This window comes from Ovis canadensis, chromosome 23 (genome assembly GCF_042477335.2).
Source record: "Ovis canadensis isolate MfBH-ARS-UI-01 breed Bighorn chromosome 23, ARS-UI_OviCan_v2, whole genome shotgun sequence".
Taxonomy (NCBI): Eukaryota; Metazoa; Chordata; class Mammalia; order Artiodactyla; family Bovidae; genus Ovis; species Ovis canadensis.
In genome coordinates, this window is record NC_091267.1 from 62,531,165 (window position 1) to 62,556,245 (window position 25,081).

At 37.6% G+C, this 25,081-nt stretch overlaps 1 protein-coding gene across 2 annotated transcripts in view; it reads right to left on the reverse strand.

The window, feature by feature from the left end:
- Positions 1-25,081, reverse strand: part of DYM (dymeclin) — a 392,231-nt gene that overhangs the window by 228,725 nt on the left and 138,425 nt on the right. For both annotated transcript variants that reach the window (XM_069568503.1, XM_069568504.1), the window contains exons 9-11: positions 18,422-18,604; positions 13,805-13,983; positions 11,334-11,459 (exon numbers count right to left, since the gene is read on the reverse strand). In XM_069568503.1, coding sequence (XP_069424604.1) covers positions 11,334-11,459; positions 13,805-13,983; positions 18,422-18,604 — 488 coding nt within the window. The remainder of the gene's footprint in view (positions 1-11,333; positions 11,460-13,804; positions 13,984-18,421; positions 18,605-25,081) is intronic.

The window sequence follows — 25,081 nt, forward strand, 5'->3', positions numbered from 1 at the left end:
ATAAGAACAGGCCACTATGAGAAATGAGAATCACAGAATGAAGAAAAGCCACTCAAGACTAAAAAGAGTGATGAATGAAACTTAAGAGAGAGAAAAGAATTAGCAGAACGGGCACTATGGAAAAGAGAATTTGTGATCTGAAAGGCAAAACTCAGAAGTCCCCTCAGAAAACAGCAATAAAAGGCAAAAAGACAAAATATAAGAGAAACGTGGCGATCCAAAATATACTTATTAAGAGTTCTAGAAAGAAGAGACTGCAGTCTCTTGAATGACATGGGTTTGAACTGCATGGGTCCATTTATATGGAGTTATTTTTTTCAATAAGCATAACAGTCAGTCCTCCATATTAGGTGGTTGCATCCTCAGATACGGATACAGAGGGCTGACTATGGGACCTGAACATCTGCGGATCTGAACATCCACGGCAGGTCCTGGAACCAATCCCCACTGACACTAAGGAAGGACTGTAGAAGAAAAACAGAAAATTAGTAACAGAAAATTCCTTTGAGGGAAAGAGAAACTTGCAACACTTTAAGCAAAAATACTGGGGGAAAAATCAAAATGTATTCTGGTAAGATTTCTGAGTCTACAGTTTATGACAAAATCCTACTGGCTTCTAGACAGAAGAAACATGTTATCACCAAAAGAAAGAAAAGCAGACTAACATTAGATTTCTCATCTTGAACAGTATACATCTGAAGGACAACATAAAAACGTCTGCAAAATTTGGAGGAATAGATGATCATTCTAGAATTCTTATCTAGAGAAACCAACACATAAGTATAGAAAAGTACTTTTAAGTGTGCAGCGAGCGACTCAGCATGAACCACTCATGCATTATTTCCAGGGAAAAAGCATACCACCACACACATAAGTGCTTCCCTCCCCTCCTCATCACCATGATGACAACAATAAAACAGCAACTGCCAGAAAAAGTCAAGAGAAGGAGACTACGGACTACTAAACAACAACAAAACAGTAGCAACTCCCAAAACCTCGTAACTTTAATCCATGAAATCAGAAAAATATAACTAAATCTAAATAATATGGTTGACATTAATTCTTCTAAAAGACCAATAAAATAGACATTTCTCTGCTAAGTCTGCCTTCCCCCAAATTCCAAACAATATTTAAAATGAGAAAAGGGCATGGAAACAGACAGAAATAAAAAAGTAAAGAAATCTCATCTTCACCTTCATGTAAGTGCCCATAGTTTTTCCACTCAGTTCAACTCTTTAGCAAGAGACCTATGTCACCCAGCATCCCCATCACAAATAACCCAACCCCGGCCATGGACAGCAGGCTCCATACCACACAAGGATGGCATTTAGAAATGCCCAGTACATGGTAACTGAGTGTCGTCTGTGAAGTAAAAAATGTAAAATTTGAAGCATTTCCATTTATTCATGACTAATAATGCCTTAATCAACTAGAAGAGGTAACCTACATGTAAAACAAATGGTACTACCTGAAAATATTCAAAACGATGACATTTGCCAGTAGAATCTTTATAACGACACGATGTTCAGTCCCTCTGACTTAGTGTCAAAGGCAAGTTCTCAAAATGCAGTCCCGGGACCTCTAGGAGTCCCTGAGACATTTCTGGAGCATTCTCAAGGTCAAAATTATCTTCATCCTAATACCAAGACGTTTCTCTGCACTCTCTCTCACGAGTGTACAGTTCAGTTTTCTGAAGGCTACCTAACATGCCTAATGGCACAATTAATTTGTTACAGGAGACCTGAGACTTTGTTGAGGCAATCCATTAAAGAGATTTGCAAAAACATAAAACAATGCTGCTCTTCTCACTAAATTTTTTTTGTGGAAAACAGCTACTTTCATAAAAATCTGTTACTGATGCTAATGTGTAATGGGTTTATTGTAATAATTATTTCTAAATTAACTAATCAAATATTTTTTAAGTGTCAGTTTTAATTCCTAATACAGTTAACATAGAGAACGATAACCCACATAAAGATGTTATTTGCTGTCCTCAACTATTTTTAAATGTAAAGACCAAGAAGGTTAAGAATCACAGCTCTAAGTCTACAGGGGAATACTAACCCAAGACACTCAACAGGCAGCTTAACTAGTGAGAAGAGTCTCTGTCTTTTAAAAGGTCACAAGCCTGAATATAGTTTGGTTTCTCTTCTCCTTTGGCTTCTGTGTTTACAAATAAATTATCATAAGCCACCCTTATTTGAAACCAAGGTCACTGGTTCTTAACATCTGCCTGTGTGTGTCAATTAGAAAACTGGATGGAACAAGTGTTTTGAATAAAAGTAGTCTTATTCATTCAACATTCAGTAAATATTTAGTAAGTATCCACATAGTAAACTTACAACTTTACTATGAAAATCAGAAATACAATTTAGCATTCACATAAAGGTCCATCTTTTCTTACTGTGAAAAGTAAATTATTGTCTGGAAATTCTGGTAGTGTCTAAGAAAAATTAAAAATAATTAGTTACAGAGCTCACACAGCTTTCCACAGGACACTGATATATAACAGGCAGCATACAGAAAATTTTCTTCATTATCTAGATGTAGATCTTGACCTATTTATTTGGTTCTTATAAAAGAAATTCCTCATCTCTTGCATTCAATGTTCATATAGTTTTAATACCTATAGATTTGTCAGCTTGATTACACATTATATCTATTTATCATTTTATGCTAAAATAACTCAATTAATATGTAGAAGAAAAGCCCTGGAGGATCTGAAAATACCTTTCTTTGCAAAAAACATATAATTATTTATGTCTTCTTTTCAGCCTTTTTCCCCATACGATTTATCTTTATTGAATACATTTCTTCCATATGTTATATAGGCTAGAATATTACATAGTAATATATGGCATCAACTCTTCAAGAAATTAAATTTATACATAGAAAAGCACAAAGAATAATTAACTTACACACTCCCACAATTGACAGTAACATTTCATTAACATTAACACTTAATATTTTATTTTTTAAGATAAAATTCCATTTTATTTCCCCAGGAGGAACAACCACTATCTTGAGTTTGGAATATATCTTTCCAGTCCATTTCAAATACTTTATGTGTATAGCAAACTGAAACATGTGCGCATGCGCAGACACACGTGTGTACACACACACACACACACGCATTCCTTTCTATAGTTTCTAGTTTACATAAACAACTTCATAATGTATCATACTGAATAGTGTCTTCCAAACTGGTGTCACCCAAAACCTGTCATTGAGACTTTATTTGGAAATAGGGTCTTTGTAAATCAAGAGAGCTTATACTGGATTAGGGTAGTATAAAATCCTATATGACTGGTGTCCTTATAAGAAGAGGAGGCACATGAGAAAAGGCCATGTGATGACAGAGGCTGGATGCAGCTGCCAGCCAAAGAACATCAAGGACGGATAACAAGAGACAGGAATCACCTCCCTTAGGTCCTTCAGCAACAGCATGGCCCTGTTGACACCATGCTTTGGACTCTTAGTCTCCAGAACAGTAACAATCAATTTCTGTTCATTTTAAGCCACCCAGTTTGCTATGGCAGCACTAGTAACCTGATATACTTAAATATCTGCTTGCATCATAGTTTTTTCACTCAATACATCTTTGAAACTCTTCTATATGGATACATATAAGAAAAATGAATATTCATCACATTTGCCAACCTAGTATTAATAGTACTAATTTTTTTAATGAACTACTTCTATATTAGTAAAATAGCTGCTTCCCCCAGCCACTACCCCAGGACCTCCTCCTGGTTTGGCAATTAATGCAGAGTAGAGAACAAAGGACAAATAGCTGAGAACCATTCTTACTGGATGACTGCTCTCTCTGGTGCCATGCCAGGGAAACAGCTAAACATCATCTCTACTTCACTCCATCCAAACACTGGATAGATAGTCCTGTGCCAGGAGGCCCCATTGTTTTATCCACTCTTCTATTATGGAAATTTAGGTTATTTCCAGTTTTTCCCCTGTGAAAAACAATGCTGCAAATAGATCCTTGCCCTCACTATCCAAAATGTCACTACAGTAAACTCAGAAACAGGGAGTCCTTATTCTCCATACTCTTTGTATCCTGACATTAAATACCTTAAGTTAGAAATCACATTCATTTAGAAAACAAAAATACCTGTAAAATCCCTTTTAAGCTACTCTGTTTGTGGTATTTAGTGACTTCATGAGCACATCACCAAGAATTTGCTAGGAAGTAGAACTGCAAAGCCACTGAACAGTTTCTTTTAAAAATATGTGTATGTTTTGCTTCTAAGCCCGTGCACCACTACTAGAGAGAAGCCCGGGCACCGCAAAGAAACCCCCATGTGCTGCAACTAAGACCTGCTGCAGCCAAAAATAAATAAACATATAAATGTTCTTAAAAACTAGTAATTACGTATATATGTATGTTTTGGTTAAGTAAGTGAAAGTCACTCAATCGTGTCCAACTCTTTGTGACCCCACGGACTATACAGTTCATGGAATTCTCCAGGCCAGAATACTGGAGTGGGTAGCCTTTCCCTTCTCCAGGGGATCTTCCCAACCCAGGGATCGAACCCAGGTCTCCCGCATTGCAGGCAGATTCTTTAGCAGCTGAGCCACAAGGGAAGCCCAAGGATACTGGAGTGGGTAGCCTATCCCTTCTCTAGCGGATCTTTCCGACCCAGGAACTGAACTGGGGTCTCCTGCGTTGCAGGCAGATTTTTTACCAACTGAGCTAACAGGGATATTTTAGTTAATATTATTAACTAAATATTAATTTAATAATTAACATTAATTTAATATTAGTATTATTAACTAAAAAGTAAAGAGCTCCAGTATCCAACCAGCACCAACCACAGCAGCACCAGCCACAGATTAAAATTTAATAAAATTAAAAATTCAATTTGTCAGTCACACTGGCCACATTTCAAGTGCTGCTTGCTATATTGGACAGTGCAGTTACAGAAGATTTCCATCAACTCAGAAAGCTTGACTGAAAATTCCGGTCAGAGAACACCACTGTATCCATCACCCAGTTTTAGCAAATGTTAATATTTTCACTTGTAAAGCACCTAAAGTTCTGCAGCTAACCTCTGGCAACCACTCTCCTAAATGTGATACTTCATTATTATGAATATTTCTGAATTTATTATGATCAGTCCATGTAGTTCTATTTCATTCATTGTATTAACAGTTCCTCTGTAGTATTTCATTTATGTTATTGCTATTTGCAGTTTTTGGAACGCTATGAACAGTACTACAAGGAACAGTCCTTCAAATGTGCTCTTGTGAATAAAGTTTTTCCTAGGACTCAAATCAGGAAATGGAATTGGTAAGAGGTAAAATATTTATTTTTGCAGGTAATATGAGGAATGTGAGAGGCTAAATTCCTCTCAAAAGTGGTTCTGTCGGTTTATACTGCTACTACCAGTATATGAGAGTCCTTTTTCTCTATATCCTCGCCTAACATATGACATCTCATACTTTTTGCCAATCTGATGAGCACACAACATTTCAGTTACCTTAATAAGAATGATGCTGATGAATCATCAAGTTGAACATCCATTAAAGATGCTCACCAGTCATTCAGGTTTTTATTCTGTTTTCTATTACTTTGTCCATTATTCTAGCAACACTTTGTTTTTGTAACTGATTATAAGGGTCCTTAAAATTAAAAATGCTAACCCATCTTTCTGTATCTTTTTTTCACTTATTCAAACAGTGAAAATTTTTATTTTAATGTAGTCAAACATTTATTTTCATTCATGGTTTATACATTTTACACTTAAGAAATCCCTTTCTCAGCAAGTTTATAGAAATATTATCCTTTAATTTCTCTTTGAAGATTTTTAAGTGCAGTTTTTCATAGCTAGTCTTAATCCAATTGGAATTTCTCTTTGTATGTGGGACATGATAATCTAATTCTACTTTTTCCATTTGGATGAGCCATGTTCTCAAACTCAGAAAAAAAATTTACTTACTACTTAGAACTGATGCTTTTAAACTGTGGTGTTGGAGAAGACTCCTGAGAGTCCCTTGGACAGCAAGGAGATCAAACCAGTCAATCCGAAAGGAAATCAGTCCTGACTATTTACTGGAAGGACTGATGCTGAAGCTGAAATTCCAATACTCTGGCCACCTGATGTGATGAACTGACTCACTGGAAAAGACCCTGATGCTGGGAAAGACTGAAGGCAGGAGGACAAGAGGACGACAAAGGATGAGATGGTTGGATGGCAGCATCAACTCGATGGACAAGAGTTTGAGCAAGCTCTGGAAGTTGGTGATGGACAGGGAAGCCTGGTGTGCTGCAGTACATTGGGTTGCAAAGAATCGGACAAGACTGAGTGACTGAACTTCTATCACACTTCACATTTCCATATTTGATTGTGTAGTTTCTGAACTAAGTTCTTTCCATTTGTCTATTTTCTATTCCCTTGTTAATAAAACACAATCTCAGTACTAAAAGTTTTACAACTGATCTATCTGGTAGGGTGAATAACTCTACAATGAAATGTTTCAAAAACTTCTAGGCTTTTTGCTTTTCCCTATAATTTCTGGGATTAGCTTTTCAAGGCTCTCTCACACACACACACACGCACACACACACACACAAACTACTAAGATTTTGATCAGATGAACATAGTAATTAATTCAAAGGCAAATTAACAATTTTATGACACTGAGTCTTCCCATCTGTGCACACAGTATCTCTCTCTTATTAATACATATTTAGTATTTTTCATTTGGGCTTCCTTGGTGGCTCAGTGGTAAAGAATCCACCTACCAATGCAGGAGGCGAAGATTCTATCCCTAAGTCAAGAAGATCCTCTAGAGAAGGAAATGGCAACTACTCCACTGTTTTAGACTGGGAAATCCCATGGATAGAGGAGCCTGGCAGGCCATAGTCCATGGGGGTCGCAAAAGAGTTGGATACAACTTAACAACTAGTGACAATTCGTGCCATTAAAAAATTATACTTCTTTTAGATTGATTCCTAGGTTCACAGTAGTTTTATTGCTATTGTTAAGTACTCTCTCTATACCACATTTTGAAGGTTTTTGTTATTTGTATGCAGAAACAATATTTAGTTTGTATAGTTTAGTTTCTGGATCTGTGATCAAGAAAGTTTGTTCAACTTTCTTAACATTTCTAATACTAGAGTCTTGAATTTTCTGGGTAGTCAATTATAACATTTACAAATACTGCCATTTAGATTTCCTTTAATTTTAAACTTTTTTCATAAAGAACTCACTTTTTATGCTTTAAAGTACACATTTTTTTTTCCTGAGCCACAAGCAAGTATTTCCACAGCAAGCATATTTATAAATGGGACAATGAAACTGATCAGCATGTAATATGCTCAGCTCCTGATTTAAAGAACATAGGAAATTAGCAATGCTGTGTCTGTTTTCAGGAACAAAAAATCCCAGATTATTCTTGGGGCTCACCCAATAACCAAGAAAGAGACTGAAAAACAGATAACGAATATGGTAACACACAATGTTTGTGAAGAAAGAGTTTGCTGGGACTTCCCTGGTAGCACAGTAGATAAGAATCCATCTGCCAAAGCAGGGGACATGGGTTCCAGCCCTGGTCAGGAATATTCCACAGGCCGCGGGGCAAGTAAACCCATGAGCCCCCAACTACTGAGTCCGCGTGCTACCACTCCCGAAGCCTGCCTGTCTGGGGCCTGTGCTCTGCGACAAGAGAAGCCACCAAAATGAGAAGCCCACTCAACACAGGGAAGAGAAACCCCTGCTCCCTGCAAACAGAGAAAGCCAAGCAAAGCAACGGAGATCCAGTGCCGCCAAAAACAAGTAAAACAGATGTTTTTAGATTATTCAAAGAAGTTTTCCTATCCACGGCATAATCAGAACACACACGAGGGTAATCTTAAACTTTTAAATGTACAGATCTTTGATTATACCTCTTTTTCATCAAGAAATATAAATAAAATTTAATTATAGCATATGCAGTGAAAACAGAACTAATTTTTAAAAAGTCTCAACTTCATATTACTATACAGTTTATTAACAATGTTGTGATAGTTTCAGGTGTACAGCAAAGTGATTCAGTTGTACATATATACGTGTATTTTTCAAGTTATTTTCCCATTTAGGTTGTTACATAATATTGAGCAGAGCTCCTCGTGCTATACAGTAGGTCCTTGTTGGTTATTCATTTTAAATATAGCAGTGTGTACATGTTAATCCCAAACTCCCTAACTTTCCCACCCCCTCACCCGTCCCTCCTTAAAACCATAAGTTCATTCTCTAAGTCTGTGAGTCTGCTTCTGTTTTGCAAATAAGTTCCTTTGAATCATTTCTTTTTCGATTTCCCATAAGAGCAAGTGAAAGTTGCTTAGTCATATTCAACTCTTTGCGACCCCAAGGACTGTATAGTCCATGGAATTCTCTAGGCCAGAAAACTGGAGTAGGCAGCCTTTCCCCTCTCTCCAGGGTTCTTTTCAACCCAGGGATTGAACACAGGTCTCCAGCATTGCAGGTCGATTCCTTACCAGCTGAGCCACAAGGGAAGCCCATTAAGAGCAATATCATACAATATTTCCCCAATCTCCATGTTGCTGTAAATGGCATTATCTCATTCTTTGTAATGGCTAGGTAATATTCCATTGTATCTATGTACCACATCTTTATCCATTCCTCTGGATATTTGGGTTGCTTCCACGACCTGGCTATTGTAAACAGTGCTGCAATGAAGACTGGGGTGAATGTATCTTCTTGAATTATGGTTTTCTTTAGATATATGCCCAGGAGTGGGATTGCTGGATCATATACGCACAGCTGCTTTAGCAAAAATAGGCCCCAAGTGGGAAAAAAGCCAAATACTCACCAAGAAGGGGAAGTGGCATATTCCCAGAATGGAATGGTATATGGCAATTAAAAAAAACAAACTAATGATGCAATAACATTTGTGAATTTCAGCAAGACTGTGCTGAGTGAGAGAAGCCAAAATAGAAGAGAGCACACTAATTTCATTTCCTAATGCCCAGTGACAGGCATTTTTATATACTTTATATACTTATATACCATTTATATACTTATATACCATTTTATATACTTATATACCATTTTTATATACTTTCCATGTGTTTATATATCTTCTCTTGAGAAGTATTTTTCCAAATTTCTCCCCACTGTTTTAAATTAAATTTTAATACATTTTTTATTTTGAAATAACTGTAGTTTTAAGAAAAATGCTGTTAGAGTCCATGTATCCTGTACCAATTTTTCCCCAGAAACAACTGTATTTCAGGAAGAGGTAAAAGCTAATCTACTGGGAGGGAATTCTTCTAGAATGTAGTTAACTCTGGGTGATGTGGGGTATTGACCAGAATATGCAAAAGAGAGTCTTCTATTATGCTAGAAATGTTCAATAACGTGATCTGGGTGTTATTAACACAGGTATATACATGTGTAGAAACTTGCAAGTTGTACCTTTAAAATCTGTATACTTTCTATTTTGTACTTTAACTGAAAAGCACTTTTGAAAATCATACTTTTTCATTCCTTATCAAAAGAAAGACAAATGCTCTTAAAAAAAAAAACTAAAGCAATGCAATTTTTTTTCTTGAGGTACTTTACTAAATATGAGGATCAAAAATTTTATGTGTTTTATCCTCTTTCTATAGCACTGCTGCTGCTTCTGCTAAGTCACTTCAGTCGTGTCCAACTCTGTGATGCCACAGACGGCAGCCCATCAGGCTCCCCCATCCCTGGGATTCTCCAGGCAAGACGACTGGAGTGGGTTGCCATTTCCTTCTCCAGTGCATGAAAGTGAAAAGTGAAAGTGAAGTCGCTCAGCCGTGTCTGACTCTTAGCAACCCCATGGACTGCAGCCTACCAGGCTTCTCTGTCCATGGGATTTTCCAGGCAAGAGTACTGGAGTGGGTTGCCAATGCCTTCTCCATTCTATAGCACCAGTATTCCTTAAACCTTAGTTGAAATGATAGTCATACTACATAAGAGGCAAAAATAACTTCAATGGGAACAGGAGAGAAAAGACCACATAAAATCTCTTCTAAAGAAGCAAGTATTTATACCTGAAGAGTGAAGCTCCCAGTCTTGTCTCATACTAGACCCCCTTAGTAGACTGTAAGAATCCCTTCTAAGAAATTGACCACCCCAAAAGAAAAGGCTTACAGAGAGCAGGATATCCAGAGAAATAGACTATGTAGAGCACATTATATTGATTAAGTCCTGCCCACACAAAGAACTTTCAAACAAAGTTTTAGTGCTTGCTCCTAAAGAGAAATAAACAAGCAAGAATCACCACATATTTGAGGAAAGCCCCTAATGAGGATGAAGATGGGAGCTAAAAACAAAATGAAACTGAGGAAATAGGCAGTATGCTGTAACAGCTTGAGAGGGGATTCTCAGTTTTGTTGAAGTAGTGGGAGTTGCATTAGTGACTGGTACATGAACATAAAACAAAGCAATGGTGTTCTACAGAAAAATTAAAACGTGTACAAGAAAGGAAGCACAATTACCACACAGTCCATCTGAGGGTAGAGTAACAGTTAACAAAATCACAATAATGTAAAAAGCTGAGTTATCCCAGAATGGTAATAAGATGGGAGAGGAAAGTCTCTGTGCTGGAAACAGGCCTAGGAACCCAGAGGCCACACTCAAGATGTATGGTAAGGGGAACTAATATCATATATTCTATCTTAGGATGGTAACAGTTAATATCTATAAATCTGAAAAATCAAGAAATATTTAGAAACATGGACAGAACTGATGGCATTTGTCCTGGGGGAGGGGCAATCACGTATGGGATGGACATGGGGTCTGCTATTTTGCACTGAATCTAGTACTTCTGTGTAAGTTTTAAAACTATGTACATTAATTACTTTGACACAAAATACCAATGAGGAAGAAAAAACCAGTTTGGGAATGGAACTCACTAGGAGTTAAATTATAGTACACTATTTTACATTGTTTTATAGAACAATGTTTCAGTCCTTTTCTTCGTCCCTATTCTTTCATTCATTCTCTATAAAAGGAGAAAATCTGATCATTTCCAGCACAACTAAAAAGTAGAAATGGAGAGGAAAAATGACCTCAGGACAGCATAAACATTTCTATCTAAATTTCCATCTAAAACATTTCTATCTAAAAAACTAAAGAAACTATTTGGGGAGAGTTTTTAATAGCAGTTAATAGTAGTCGTTCAGAAGGGAAAAAAAAAAGACCACTTCATAAATCTGAAGAAAAATACTAAGTCAGGCATTTGTAGAAACATCTACAAGAAGGAAGAAGGGTATACTAAGGGTGGTAAATTTAATGGACTGACATGTCCATTCAGTAGCTCTAATCAACATGAAGGTAACTTACCACTTCATGAATGGATCTATTGAAGCCATCATCTTCTGTAAGGATCAACAATATTATAAGAGCCATATACACATGGTGTGAATTTCTTTCTTCCACATGATACAGAATCTCGAGAATTGGTAAAACCTAGTGAATAAAAATTTTAATTTATTATTTCAACTACTTTATTATAAAACTAATGTTTTCAACCTCTATACTTTTATCACGTATCCTTTGCTTTAATTTCACAAATCAGCCTGTGACTGAAATTACTTTCCATTTGCAGAGCTGAGGTATCAGAAGACAAAACCATCCCCTACTGCAAAGCTCTGCCACTATATAAAGTTTGAGTTTAGGGACTTATCTGGTGGTCCAGTGGTTAGGAATCCACCTGCCAATGTAAGGAACACAGGCTTGATGCCCGGTTCGGGAGGATCCCACATGCCCTAAGGCAACTAAGCCCGTGCGCCACAACTGCTGAGCCTGGGCCCTAGAGTCTAAGCGCTGCAGCGGGAGAAGCCACGGCAATGAGGAGCCTGTGCACTACAACCAGGGAGCAGCCCCAGCTCACTGCGGCTGGGGAAAGCTTGTGCACTGCAGTGAGACCAACGCAGCCAAGACAAGGCTGAGCTTACAGAGACCACTTAGGCTCATGGCCAGCACCCGATACCCAACAGAGGCAAGTCTGCAGCCTAGCAAGAACCTATACAGTATGGTACTTTAAGAAACAGGGTTTCCCTGGTGGCTCAGTCGGTAAAGAAGCCACCTGTAATGCAGCAGGCTCGTTTGATCCCTGGATCAGGACAATTCTGTGGAGAAGGAAATGGCAACCCACTCCAGTATTCTTGCCTGGGAAATCCCAAGACAGAGGAGTCTGGCAAGCTACAGTTGTTGGGGTCACAGAGTTGGACACCACTTAACAACTAAACAACAACGTTCTTAGAAACACTGTAATATGTTAAACATTACCTTTTTAATAGCAAAGATGCTAGGATAAAAGAATTGTTAACAACAAAATCAGACCAGCACAGTGAATTTCCTAGTAACATATTTTCTAATCAGATTCAACAAATTACAGAACAAAAAGGACAGGGAAGGACATCAGCTAAAATACTATAAAAGTAATCCATGCAAAACATTAAAAATGAAAACAAATATTCAATACAAGCCTCACCTCTCCCCACTCCTCTCCCAAAAAATCCCCAAACAAAACCTTTTAACTCTTCACTGGTGTTAAGTCATCATATACAGACAATTGTTCTCCTGCATGATCTTATGTACCAACAAACATCCTTACCATGGAACTTTCTAGAGCAGACGATGTCATGGGCTTTCTGCCTATTGCCATCATTTCCCTTACACCATGCTCAGAACTGTTTCCTTATATTTACTCACCCATTAGTAAATAAGCCTTTTCTTTACAAGTTTTTACTCACATGAACAGAACCTTGTCACATCCAATTTTGCTATCTAAGCTAATGCTTTCCACATATAGCTGGTGTGCAAACAGGTTCTTTCACACATTTTTCTGTCCTTAGTGTCACTTTGACATAGAATATACTCTTCAAACAAATTCTAATATTCTATGCTTATTATTTTCATCTTAAATGCTGAAAAAAACGGCCCACCAAATCCCTGGGGAATCCTGCTATCACTCTGTAAAAACTGGTGTAGAGGGGACATTCCTATTGCCACCAGCAAGCTGCTGGCTATTTCAGAGATGGTCACAATTTTATTAATGCATGAATAGTTCAACATTACCTAGATATTATGCATTTCAAATGTGACATTAACACTTTAGTGAGGTAGTTTACTTTTCATAGAAACATTATTATTTACATATTAGTTACAATGGAAATCAGTGATTGCCTACAGGGGTTTCTGTCTATGAGCAAAAATTTGGAACCAATCTCATTCACACAGTGAAGGATAATGTGCAATTCTGTGATGCCTGGCAAATAGTACCTTAAAGTAACTATAACACTCCAGGAATTGAGTTCAAGACGGCCTTAGCATCTAAGGCAGTTGAAGGGATAGGACATTTGGGAGTTGAGTTGAAAAAAATCACTCTTCCTTTTAGCCATACTTATCAGTAATACACAGAAACTGTGACTTGAACATGGTGGGTGGACACTTAGCAGTGGAAAGGAACCAAGAGGGTATATATCTTCTTGAGAATGGTAGCCAGCACGTCTTGTGGGAGTGATCCAGGCTGAATCGTGGGCAGCAGGCTGGCTGTTCAGGACCTTAAGGACAGGGAAGCCTGCTATGCCATGTGCCCTCTGCCTCTGCTCTGTGACCCCCATCTCTACGTGCACTGCCTCCTACACTGTAAAACTCAGACCTTGGCCTTTGCCTGATGGCATCTCCCTATCAAACTCCTGACCATCCACCTCTGCAGGCAGGCCAACAACATACATATCCTCCTGGGAAAAGAAATTACTCTTCAAAATATTATAAAATACAAACACTATGCTTAATATGATACTTACAAGATTTTCCATATCTGTGCGAGCCAACATGTATGTTCTAATATTGCTGTTCTGATGGAGCAATGTATACAAAAGAAGAGTAGCTTGGTCGGATGTCTGCTGTTCACACAGGGCCATGTACAAACTGTTGAAGTTAATCTGGAAAGCATGTGGAATTGATGAGGGGAAAGGACTGCTATCTGGAACACAGAAAACACAAAATCTTAAAAATATTACATTTTCTAGACTGATATAAATAATAAAAGCACTGTTAATGTATACAATTCAATTCCAATTAATTTTATATAAGTTGCTACATTTCAGGCTCAAAATTTCAATTAGTGTTCTAAATTTTACTTAAAAAAGAACTAAACTAAAACATGACTACACTTGATAGTACATTTGAAATTTGCTAAGAGAACAGAATTGAAATGTTCTCACACACACACACACAAAATCCCCCACAAAAAGAAACACAAAAACCCAACTCAATCCAACCCAAACCAGGACAATTTATTTCTTGGTACTATCTAAACCACAGCTTTCCAATGATTATAAATATATGAGCAAATACCACGCAACAGAGTGGCTTTTTTTAAGTCAAATATTAAAAAAAAAAAAAACCTAAACTAAGTCATGTAGTTTGACTCCATTACTATTTTTGCATTAATACAGCTGAATTAAATTGTCAATAAAATATAAACTTAAATAAATACAGCTATGGAGGTAGGTTAAAAAAAAAAACACCTCTAACATATAATTTAACCATGACATTGAAATGCTTTGTTATTAATACCAAAACTAAACAGCCATTAATCCTAAATAAAAAAATCCAGAGACAAACAGGAAATCCTCTTGTAAAATAAAAGTTAAAAAGACAAAACAACTGCCTTGAAGTTAATTTTTTTCAAATGAATCATCAGAGCTAAAGTATTCATCTATGCAATTAATCCATTTATGAAGAAAGTGGCTAGGATAATATATAATTTAAATAACAAAAATATTAAAATCAGTTTGCTCAACACTGTCTTCTATAATATACAGAACATGCCAAATCTAAGACAACTACTGGAAAACTTATAAAACATTTTTGTTTAAAGGAAAACTGAAAACTAATTGACTACAACTACTAAGAAACTTTTTTTAAGTAGAATTACTGAAGTGACGAAAAGCATAAATTACAACCCACACAGGAAAAATTCTTGATATTCCAAAACTGACATAGTCCCTTTCCTACAGTTTACTGAATTTGCTTAAAAACTGAAGCAAGCAAGGTTAGGAAGTTAAAAAGGAGGTAAAGTTAGGTTAACTGACTTAAGAGAAAATTATAGCTTCAACAGATAAAATACTAGCACAAGACAGCACAAAGAACAATATTTTAACATGTTTTAACAAGTAAGCACAAAGAACTTTTTTTCAAGACACAGAACCACGAGCAAAACAAAACAAACACACACACAACACTGTTCTAACATTTCCAGAAGGCGTGCTCTTATGGAAAAGAAACGTGTACCAGCAAAGTCTTTGATAGCACAGCCCTATGCTTCTCAGATTTTCCTTTCTAAACTTTACATTTGTGAGAATAATGTACCTAAAAATATCTTTAACACTATTACAAAATGCCCTCACTTTTCCTCCACATTCAAAACACAAGATTATTTTTTCAATCCTAATCCTTGTTTAGTACTTACTCTGTATTTTCGACACATACAAAAGTAACTGTTTTGTTAAGATTGACCTATATTTTTGCAAGGGATGGAAAAAGGAAAGGCTGAATATATTAAGGATGCAAATATTACACAATCTACAGAAGACGCAGTGTAGGAGGGTCCTGGCCATAGTACTCCTCCTTACAATGGCAGTAAAACAACAAGTTCACCAGACTGACTACAAATGGAATACATATGTTGTGTGTCTGTTACTAGCTAGTAAGTACTGTGAACCAGCCATTATACTGACAGCTTTATCCATATTATCCCTTATTTAACCTGTATGACAATCATGTCATTACTCTGACCAGTTTTAAGAAGTAGAGGCTTACAGAGATTAAGCAACTTGTTAAAAAATTTATTTATTTTAATTGGAGGATAATTATTTTACAATATAGTGATGGCCTCTGCCATACATCAACTTTTCCAAGAACATTCCAGATTGGCTCCTGTTGTTTCCACCACATTATACTGTTTCTTACAAAAGCAGCAATAATTTAGTGAGTCTGTCCTATGATAAATGCTCACTTAATTCTTATAAAATCTTATGAGCCAGAGATTATAATCCCTGCTTCATTAATAAGGAATCTAATACTTAACATAAAATCTGGGATATGACTTCTTTAGGGTCAGTCTAACCCTAAAGCCAATGTTCTGAATCACTATATCACAGTCTCTCCAAAGATGACTCTTAAAAGTTCAACCCTGAACAGTATCCTTTGGTTAGCACAGTAAAAGTAACAACAGCAGGTACCATATACTGAACACCTGCTATGCTGCCAAGTCCAAGCTAATTATTTTAAAACCTTACCTTGTGCAGTACTTACACAAATCCGATTAGGTGAAACTATCTTCATTTTACTGAAAAAGTCATTGAGGCTTATCGAGATAAGGCCTGATATTGGCCTGATAATGAGATAAGGCCTGATAAGGTTTACTGTGAAAGGCTTGATAGCTCTGAAATAACAGGAGTGTGACAGGAACTCAGATCACCTTGCCTCTAAAACTTCCTTTTTTAACCCTAAAGTCACACTGTCACTAAGAAGAGTACAGAAATGAGAATACAAAATACTATTAGATACATGGGTTTTCATTTCTTTTCTTTTTGGTTGCACTGCATGGCATATGGGATCTTAGTTTCCCAACCAGGGATCAAACTTGCGCCCTCTGCATTGGAAGTGCAGAGTCTTAACGACTGAATAGCCAGGGAAGTGTGAGTTTTCATTACTTACCTATTAAATTGTTAGAGACTCGCATTTGTGCGCGTGTGTATCTGCTCAGTCGTGTCCAACTTTTTGCAACCCTAAGGACTGTAGCCCACCAGGCTCCTCTGTCCATGAGATTTTTCAAGCTAGAATACTGGAGTGGGTTACTATTTCCTACTCCACAGGATCTTCCCTACTCAGGGATCGAACCTGCAACTCTTGCATCTCCTGCATTGGCAGGTGGATTTTTTTACCACTGTGCCACCTGGGAAGCCCTAGACAGACACACATATCCCCTGCAAATAAAAATGCCAGAATTGACAAAGGCACAAAAACTGGCACATTCATCTGCTGTCTATAAGAGACATTCTAGCACAGCTCTGGAAAGGAACAAGCATAGGATACCAGAAGCCTCGAAAGTGTTCCCATCCAATAGCTGCGCTTCTAACCCATCTTAATTACACTAGTGTTGGATACATTTTGAAAACCTAGCTACCATATTAATCTTGCTTTAGGAGTGTAACCTTTTGATAAGTGATTACTGTTTCAATATGGAAATATCTGCGCATGCTCTACTTCAGGGTTTGGCGAATGACAGCCCACAGACAGTCCACCACCTGCTTTGGAAATAAAGTCTCACTGGCACCCAGCCTTGCTCATTTGCTTATGTATTACCTGTGCTGCTTTTTTGTGCTTCCCTAGAGGCTCAGCTGAAAGAATCCGCCTGCAGTGCAGGAGACCCTGGTCTAATTCCTGGGTTGGGAAGAACCACTGGAGAAAAAATAGGCTAATCACTCCAGTATTCTTGGGGCTTCCCTGGTGGCTCAGCTGGTAAAGAATCCACCTGCAGTGCAGGAGACTTGGGTTTGATCCCTGGATTGGGAAGATCCCCTGGAGAAGGGAAAGGCTACCCACTCCAGTATTCTGACCTGGAGAATTCCATGGACTCTTTAGTCCATGGGGTTGCAAAGAGCTGGACACAACTGAGCGACTTTCACTTTCTTTCTGTGCTGCTTTTATACTACAAAGTCAGTTAAGAGGTGGGGTGACAGAGACCAGAAGGCCCTGCCAAGTCATCTGCCCCTTTGCAGGAAAAGTTTGCTAAGCTCTGTTATTATTTTTAGTTCTATAAAACTCTAACTGGAACACAGACTTTAAATAAAAATTTTCAAACAACATATCATTTCCTGGTTAATTCCTTCACCTAATAGGTAGGACTATGTGCTAAGTCACTTCATTTGTGTCCAGCTCTTTGCAACCCTATGAACTGTAGCCCGCCAGGCTCCTCTGTGAATGGGATTCTCCAGGCAAGAATATAGGAGTGGGTTGCCATGCTCTCTTCCAGAGGATCTTCCTGACCCAGGGATTGAACCTGCATCTCCTGCACCTACTGCACTGTAGGCAGATTCTTTACCACTAGTGCCGCCAGGGGAAGCCCCAGTAGGTAGGAAATGGGGATCTAAATTAAGCCCATGCTGGCTTGGTTATCTTGGAAAGAAATGCAAATATAAATAGATATAAAGAACCGCAGTTATCATCTGAAATTTACTTGACCTTCCTGAGAATACGGACATAAAATTTAAGTTTTTCTCATCTTAAACCAATATGAAAATACACAAATTGACAGTTATCCCCACTGCTGAAAAACAGTAAACAATTTGGGGTAAGCAATACCCTCTTTCCTCATTAGAAAAGAATATTCAGAGTAAAAAAGTACCACAAACCTTGTGTGTTCTTAAAAGACATGATGGCCTGTCTGTAGGGGTTTGGCGCATCTGCAGCATCTGTCAGGTTGGCCAGCACCAGCAGAAGCAGAAGACTCTGGTTGGCCAGAGGGGAAGAAAGTTCTGAGGCAGCGGCCACTTTGCTGCCCACGCCACCCAGGGTGAAGACAGTCCAGAGTCCAGCTTGAGAAGAAAACACACAACTGAAACATGCTGGGACTAGCAAGATGAATCTATTTATGTACAATACTGTATACTTTCTCATATTCTAAAGTTTTAAATAATACTCTTTTTTGATTATGAAAGTAAAATAGGTCCATCATTTGGAAATTCTCATATTGCCCATGGACATAAGACTTCTAAAGACTATCGCTTCCTGTTCCCATAATTCCACTTCCACTTTCCAAAGACAATCAGGATATTATTAAGTTTCTTATATACCTTTCTCAGTTTTCCTTTACATATGAAAACATATATGCAATTATAAGAAAATTTAATGTACAACTTTATACCAATATTTTTGAAAACCTAAGCAAAATATGCATATCTAGGAAAATACAAAATACCCAAATTGGCAAAGACAATGAAAGTCTGAATGGATAAATAACTTCAGAAGAGTGTAAACCAGAGTCAAAGAGCCAACTTTTAAAAACAAACCAAGTCCAAATTTTTATTTTACAAATAAGTCTACCAAACCCCAATGTTTTATATATATATATAATATATTATAATATTTCTCATATTATATATACAGTGCCAAAGTACAGAACAAGAATCATAGCTATATACTCACTTGACAAGGCCAGAAAAATCTCCTTGATACTGAAACTGGATTAAAAAATGCATTTAATCACATTAAAAACAAAAAACTTAGGAATAAACCTAAACAAGAGGTAAAAGACTTATCTGTTGGAGGTTCCTCAGAAAACTAAGAACAGAATTAGCGTATGATCAATTCCATTCCTCTGCATATATCCAGCTGTTTTTGTTTAGTCATTAAGTCATGTCCAACTTTTTGCGACCCCACGGACTGCAGCATGCCAGGCTCCTCTATCCATGGGATTTTGCAGACAAGAATACTGGAGTGGGTTACCATTTCCTTCTCCTGGGAATCTTCCCAACCCAGAGAGCAAACCTGCACCTCCTGCACCGGCAGGCAGATTCTTTGCCTGTGAGCCTCCAGGGACAGGTACACACACCGCTATGTTCACAGTGGCACTATTCATGATAGCCAAGACATGGAAATAACTTGAATGTCCATCCACAGACAAACAGAGGAAGAAGATGTGGTACATACATAAAACGGAATACTATTCAGTCATAAACAAGAATGAACTAATGCTATCTGAAACAACATGGATGCAACTAGATATTACCATACTAAGTGAAATAAGTCAGAAAGAAAAAGACTATCATGTATATGTGGAATCTAAAATATGACACAAATGCGTCTATGAAACAGAAACAGAGTTACAGACATAGAGAAGAAACTAGCGTTTGCCAAGGGGGGATGGGTGAGGGAAGAATGGAGTGGGAGGCTGGGGTTAGTAGATATAAGCTTTTACATATAGAAAGGATAAACAAGGTCCTACTGTATAGCACAGAGAACCATATTCAACATCCCATGATAAACCATATGGAAAAAATATTTTAAAAAAATAATGTGGGTATGTGTGCATGTGTGTATATATATATACACACACACAATTAAAAACAAACTAAAAAAATAAGTGATCACTACACACAAACTTAAATTTATTCAAAACAATGTTCACAATATAGTTGGGAAATTTGAGGCATTTAATAAGAAAAGCAAAATTATATAAGAAAGTACAACCAATAGCCAAATATTATTTGCTTTGGGACTGATTTGCTGTTTATCTTGACATTTTAAAAAATTTCCAGTCACTTCCTTCCACTCAGAGTCTGCTCCATAACTACCTACCCCTATATCCACCACTGTGTGTTCCAGGATTGCAAGCAAAGAAAAACACAACTAGAAAGTTCAATCGGCAGTAAAAATAATCACAAAATGCTCTCCAAGGTAAAATATAAGGTGTTTTTTTTTTTTTGGATTCTCTTCACAGCTGCACATCTTCATTACTAGGAGAAATAAGAGTCGACTAGCCCTGGACAAATTTAACAAACAAAATTCTGATTCTCTTTTAACAGAACTTCAAGTCTTCTTTTTTTTTTTAACCCCCTTCAAGTTTTTCCAAGAGGGCTGTAAAGCTGCTTATAATGTCAGACAAATGAACATTTTATTGAGAAGCTCTCCCACCCCACCCTCCCAACATACAGCCCTCCTTCCATACTCTGGTAAATATCACTGCCATGTGGCTTTTCCTTCCTTATAGGGAAAAGCAAGGCACCCTGCCATTGCCTACATTGTAGTTTAAACTGGCCCATAATATTGGACTAAAATTCTTCCAAAAGTTCGTTTCTTTTTGCTGATCCAAGCCTCTGATCTCTGACCCAAGAATCTTAGTGGAATTGCATTTTCCTGCTGGCAAAAAAAAGTTTCTCTCCACCAGAAAAATAAGGGAAAGTTACAGTATATTTCCTTCTGTTCTAAAAACCAAATTAAGAATGATCTCCAAAGTTCTTTAATTGTATCCCTCAGGTCTCCAAATAAATGCTTAAAATAAAATTCATCTAACTAAGAGTACTGAAATTAACTAAAAGAAAAAAGTGAATGTTGGTGATTCAACCTTTTAAAAGTAGTGACTCAAGATTATTTATCCTTAAGAATAAAAATGTGAGAAAAATATAAAGTGTGACAAAGTGAAACATCAGTAAAATAATAATCAAAGAAAAAACAACTCATTTTAAGAAATTTTGAACTCAAACTATTAAGACAATGGAATTAAGGTAAATTACATTCTTCACATTACTAAACATGCCACTTGCCACACTACAACTGATTTCTTACATCTAACATCTACATTATAAAACACTAATTATTCAAGCAAAACTATACCAAAAACACATGATAACATACTGTACTGTCTTCCATAGCTATAAAAATCTGATAAAAGGGTCACATTCATATATTTGAGCTGTAATCCTGTAACAAAACAGGTATCATGAAGAAATTAGGAGAAAGCAGGTCAGATAAATACTTATGAAAATTCTGCTAGAGACATTTCAATCAATACAGAAAAAAGGGTAATCAGTCAGTAAATAGGCAGTGAGTACCTAATTACGGTTAGGCCCTATGCCAGGTAAAAAAACACAAACAAGAAAAAAATCATACTTTGTCTCTGAGGAGTTTAGAGAAAGGGGAAGCAAATATTCATATCAATTTTAATTGCCATCATGATCCAACAAATATACCTAACTCTTAAGGTATCTATACTTTTCCTCTATAAGTGTAGTGAAATAGGGAAGACAGTTTTGCCAAGGAAGTCACTGAACAAGTATTCCAGGACGGACATTGCTGCTGCTACTGCTGCTAAGTCGCTTCAGTCGTGTCCGACTCTGTGCAACCCCATAGACGGCAGCCCATTAGGCTCCTCTGTCCCTGGGATTATCCAGGCAAGAATACTGGAGTGGCTTGCCATTTCCTTCTCCAATGCATGAAAGTGAAAAGTGAAAGTGAAGTCGCTCAGTCATGCCTGACTCTTAGCGACCCCATAGACGGCAGCCCACCAGGCTCCCCCGTCCCTGAGATTCTCCAGGCAAGAGTACTGGAGTGGGGTGCCATTGCCTTCTCCAAGGGCAGACATTAGGGCAGAGTAACTACCTGATCCCAATATCATGCTCTCTTTCCTTTTATTAATAAAACGCCCTGATGTTTAGCTGGGCAGAACTACACTTCCCAATCTTTCTTACAGAAAACTATGGCCACATAACTAAATTGCAGCCAACAGGATGTGAGTAGGAACAGCACATACAAGTTTTAGATTATATCCTTAAAAAGAACTTATTTTCTCTTCCAATCCTCATGCTTCACATGTGCAAGAACTCAGGTAGAGGGGTGGGCAGGCAGATTCAGCTTTGTGCATGAGGATACGACCAAGGGAATGGAAAAACAAGAGAGAAGGAACTCTACTCTCTGAATGGCCTCAGGAAGCAAACCTGCCTATAACCCTAGACTAGCTTAGACTTTCACATGAGAGAAATGTAAATCTTCTATTTTTTTTTATGCCACTGGTATCTGATCTCTATTAGAAGCCAAACCAGTAAAGTGTTGTTGTTTAGTGCTGTCAAGTCCAATTCATTGCAATTCTGTGAACTGCAGCACCTCCAGGCCTTGCTGTCCATCACCATATCCCAAAGCTTGCTCAAACTCATGTCCATTGAGTCAGTGATGCCATCCAACAATCTCATCCTTTGTTGCCCCCTTCTCCTCTTGCCCTCAGTCATTCCCAGTATCAAGGTCTTTTCCAATGAGTCAGCTCTTTGCATCAAGTGGCCAAAGTATTGGAGCTACAGCTCCAATTCAGGGTCGATTTCCTTTAGGATTGACTGGTTTGATCTCCTTGCAGACCAAGGGACTCTCAAGAGTCTTCTCCAACACCACAGTACAAAAGCATCAATTCTTCAGTACTCCGCTTTCTTTACAGTCCAACTCTCACATCCATACATGACTACTTGAAAAACCATACCTTGGACTATACAGACCATTGTTGGCAAAATGATGTCTCTGCTTTTTAATATGCTGTCTAGGTTTATCATACCTTTCCTTCCAAGGAGCAAGCTTCCTTTAATTTTGAGGCTGCAGTCACCATACACAGTGATTTTGGAGCCCAAGAAAATAAAATCTGTCACTGTTTCCACGTTTCCGCATCAAGTCTAGCCATAAAGTGATGGGACCAGATGCCATGATCTTAGTTTTTTGAATGTTGAATTTTAAGCAAGACTTCTCACTTTCCTCTTTCATCCTCATCAAAAGGCTAAGGTCCTCTTAGTTTTCTGCCTTTACAGTGGTGTCATCTGCATATCTGAAGTTGTTCATAATTTCTCCTGGCAATCATGATCCCAGCTTGTGAATCATCTAGCCCAGCATTTTGAATGATGTAAATCTGCATACAAGTTAAATAAGCTGAGTGACAATATACAGGCTTGACATACTCCTTTCCCAATTTTGAAGCATTCCGTTGTTCCACGTCCGGTTCTAACTGTTGCTTCTTGTCCTGTGTACAAGTTTCTCAGGAGACAAGTAAGGTAGGCTGGTAACCGCATCTTTTTAAGAATTTTTCACAGTTCGTTGTGATCCACACAGTCAAAGGCTTTAGGGTAGTGAATGAAGCAGAAGTAGATTTTTTCTGGAATTCCCTTGCTTTCTCTATTATCTAACAGATGTTGGCAATTTGATCTCTGGTTCCTCTCCTTTTCTAAATCCAGCTCGCATGTCTGGAAATTCTCAGTTCATGTACTGATGAACCCTAGCTTGAAGGACTTTGAGCATTATCTTGCTAGCCATGTGCAATGAGTGCAACTGTACGGTAGTTTGAGCATTCTTTGGCATTGCCCTTCTTTGGGACTGGAATGAAAACTGACCTTTTCCAGTTCTGTTGTCACTGCTGAGTTTTCAGAATTTGCTGACATATTGAGTGTAGCATTTTAACAGCATCAACTTTTAGGGTTTTAAATAGCTCAGCTGGAATTCTATCACCTCCACTAGCTTTGCTGGTAATAATACTTCCTAAGGACTACTTGACTACACACTCTAGGATGTCTGGCTCTAGGTGAGTGACCACACCACTGTGGTTATCTGAGTCATTAAAACCTTTTTTGTATAGTTCTTTTGTATATTCTAGCCACCTCTTCTTAATCTCTTCTGCTTCTGTTAGGTCCTTGCCATTTCTGTCCTTTATTGAGCCCATATTTGCATGAAACGTTTCCTTGTATCTCTAATTTTCTTGAAGATCTCTAGTCTTTCCCATTCTATTGTTTTCTTCTATTTCTTTGTGTTGTCCACTTAAGAAGGCTTTATCTCTCCTTGCTATTCTCTGGAACTCTGCATTCAGTTAGGTCTATCTTTTCCTTTCTCCTTTGCCTTTTGCTTCTCTTCTTTTCTCAGCTATCTGTAGGGCCTCCTCAAACAATCATTTTGCCTTTCCTTTTTGCATTTCTTTTTCTTGGGGATCGTTCTGGTCACCACCTCCTATACAATGTTATGAACCTCTGTCCATAGTTCTTCAGGCACTCTATCAGATTTAATCCCTGGAATCTATTTATCACCTCTACTGTATAATCATAAGGGATTTGCTTAAGGTCATACCTGAGTAGACTAGAGGTTTTCCCTACTTTCGTCTGTTTAAGCCTGAATTTTGCAATAAGGAGCTCATTATGTGCTATAAAGTTCCAAAACACTACCGCTTGGTTAGTGATCTTTTTTAAAAATTTGAGATTATTATAGATGCATATGCTCTCATTAAAAAAAAAAAAGAACCTTTCAACCAATTTCCTCTAATGGTAACATCTTATAAATTTATAGTAGAATATCACAATCAGGATCTGACACTGATACCATCAAAATACAGAATAACTGCATCACCAGTGAGAAACATTTGCATGGGAAAAATATCTGAAGATCACCTAACTTCGTTGAAGTTAATTTCTTTTAAGGGTCACATACCAGACACAGAGGAAACATACTGTCACCAAGTATGTACTTATCACCTGGGCACTTACATACACTCATCTCATCAT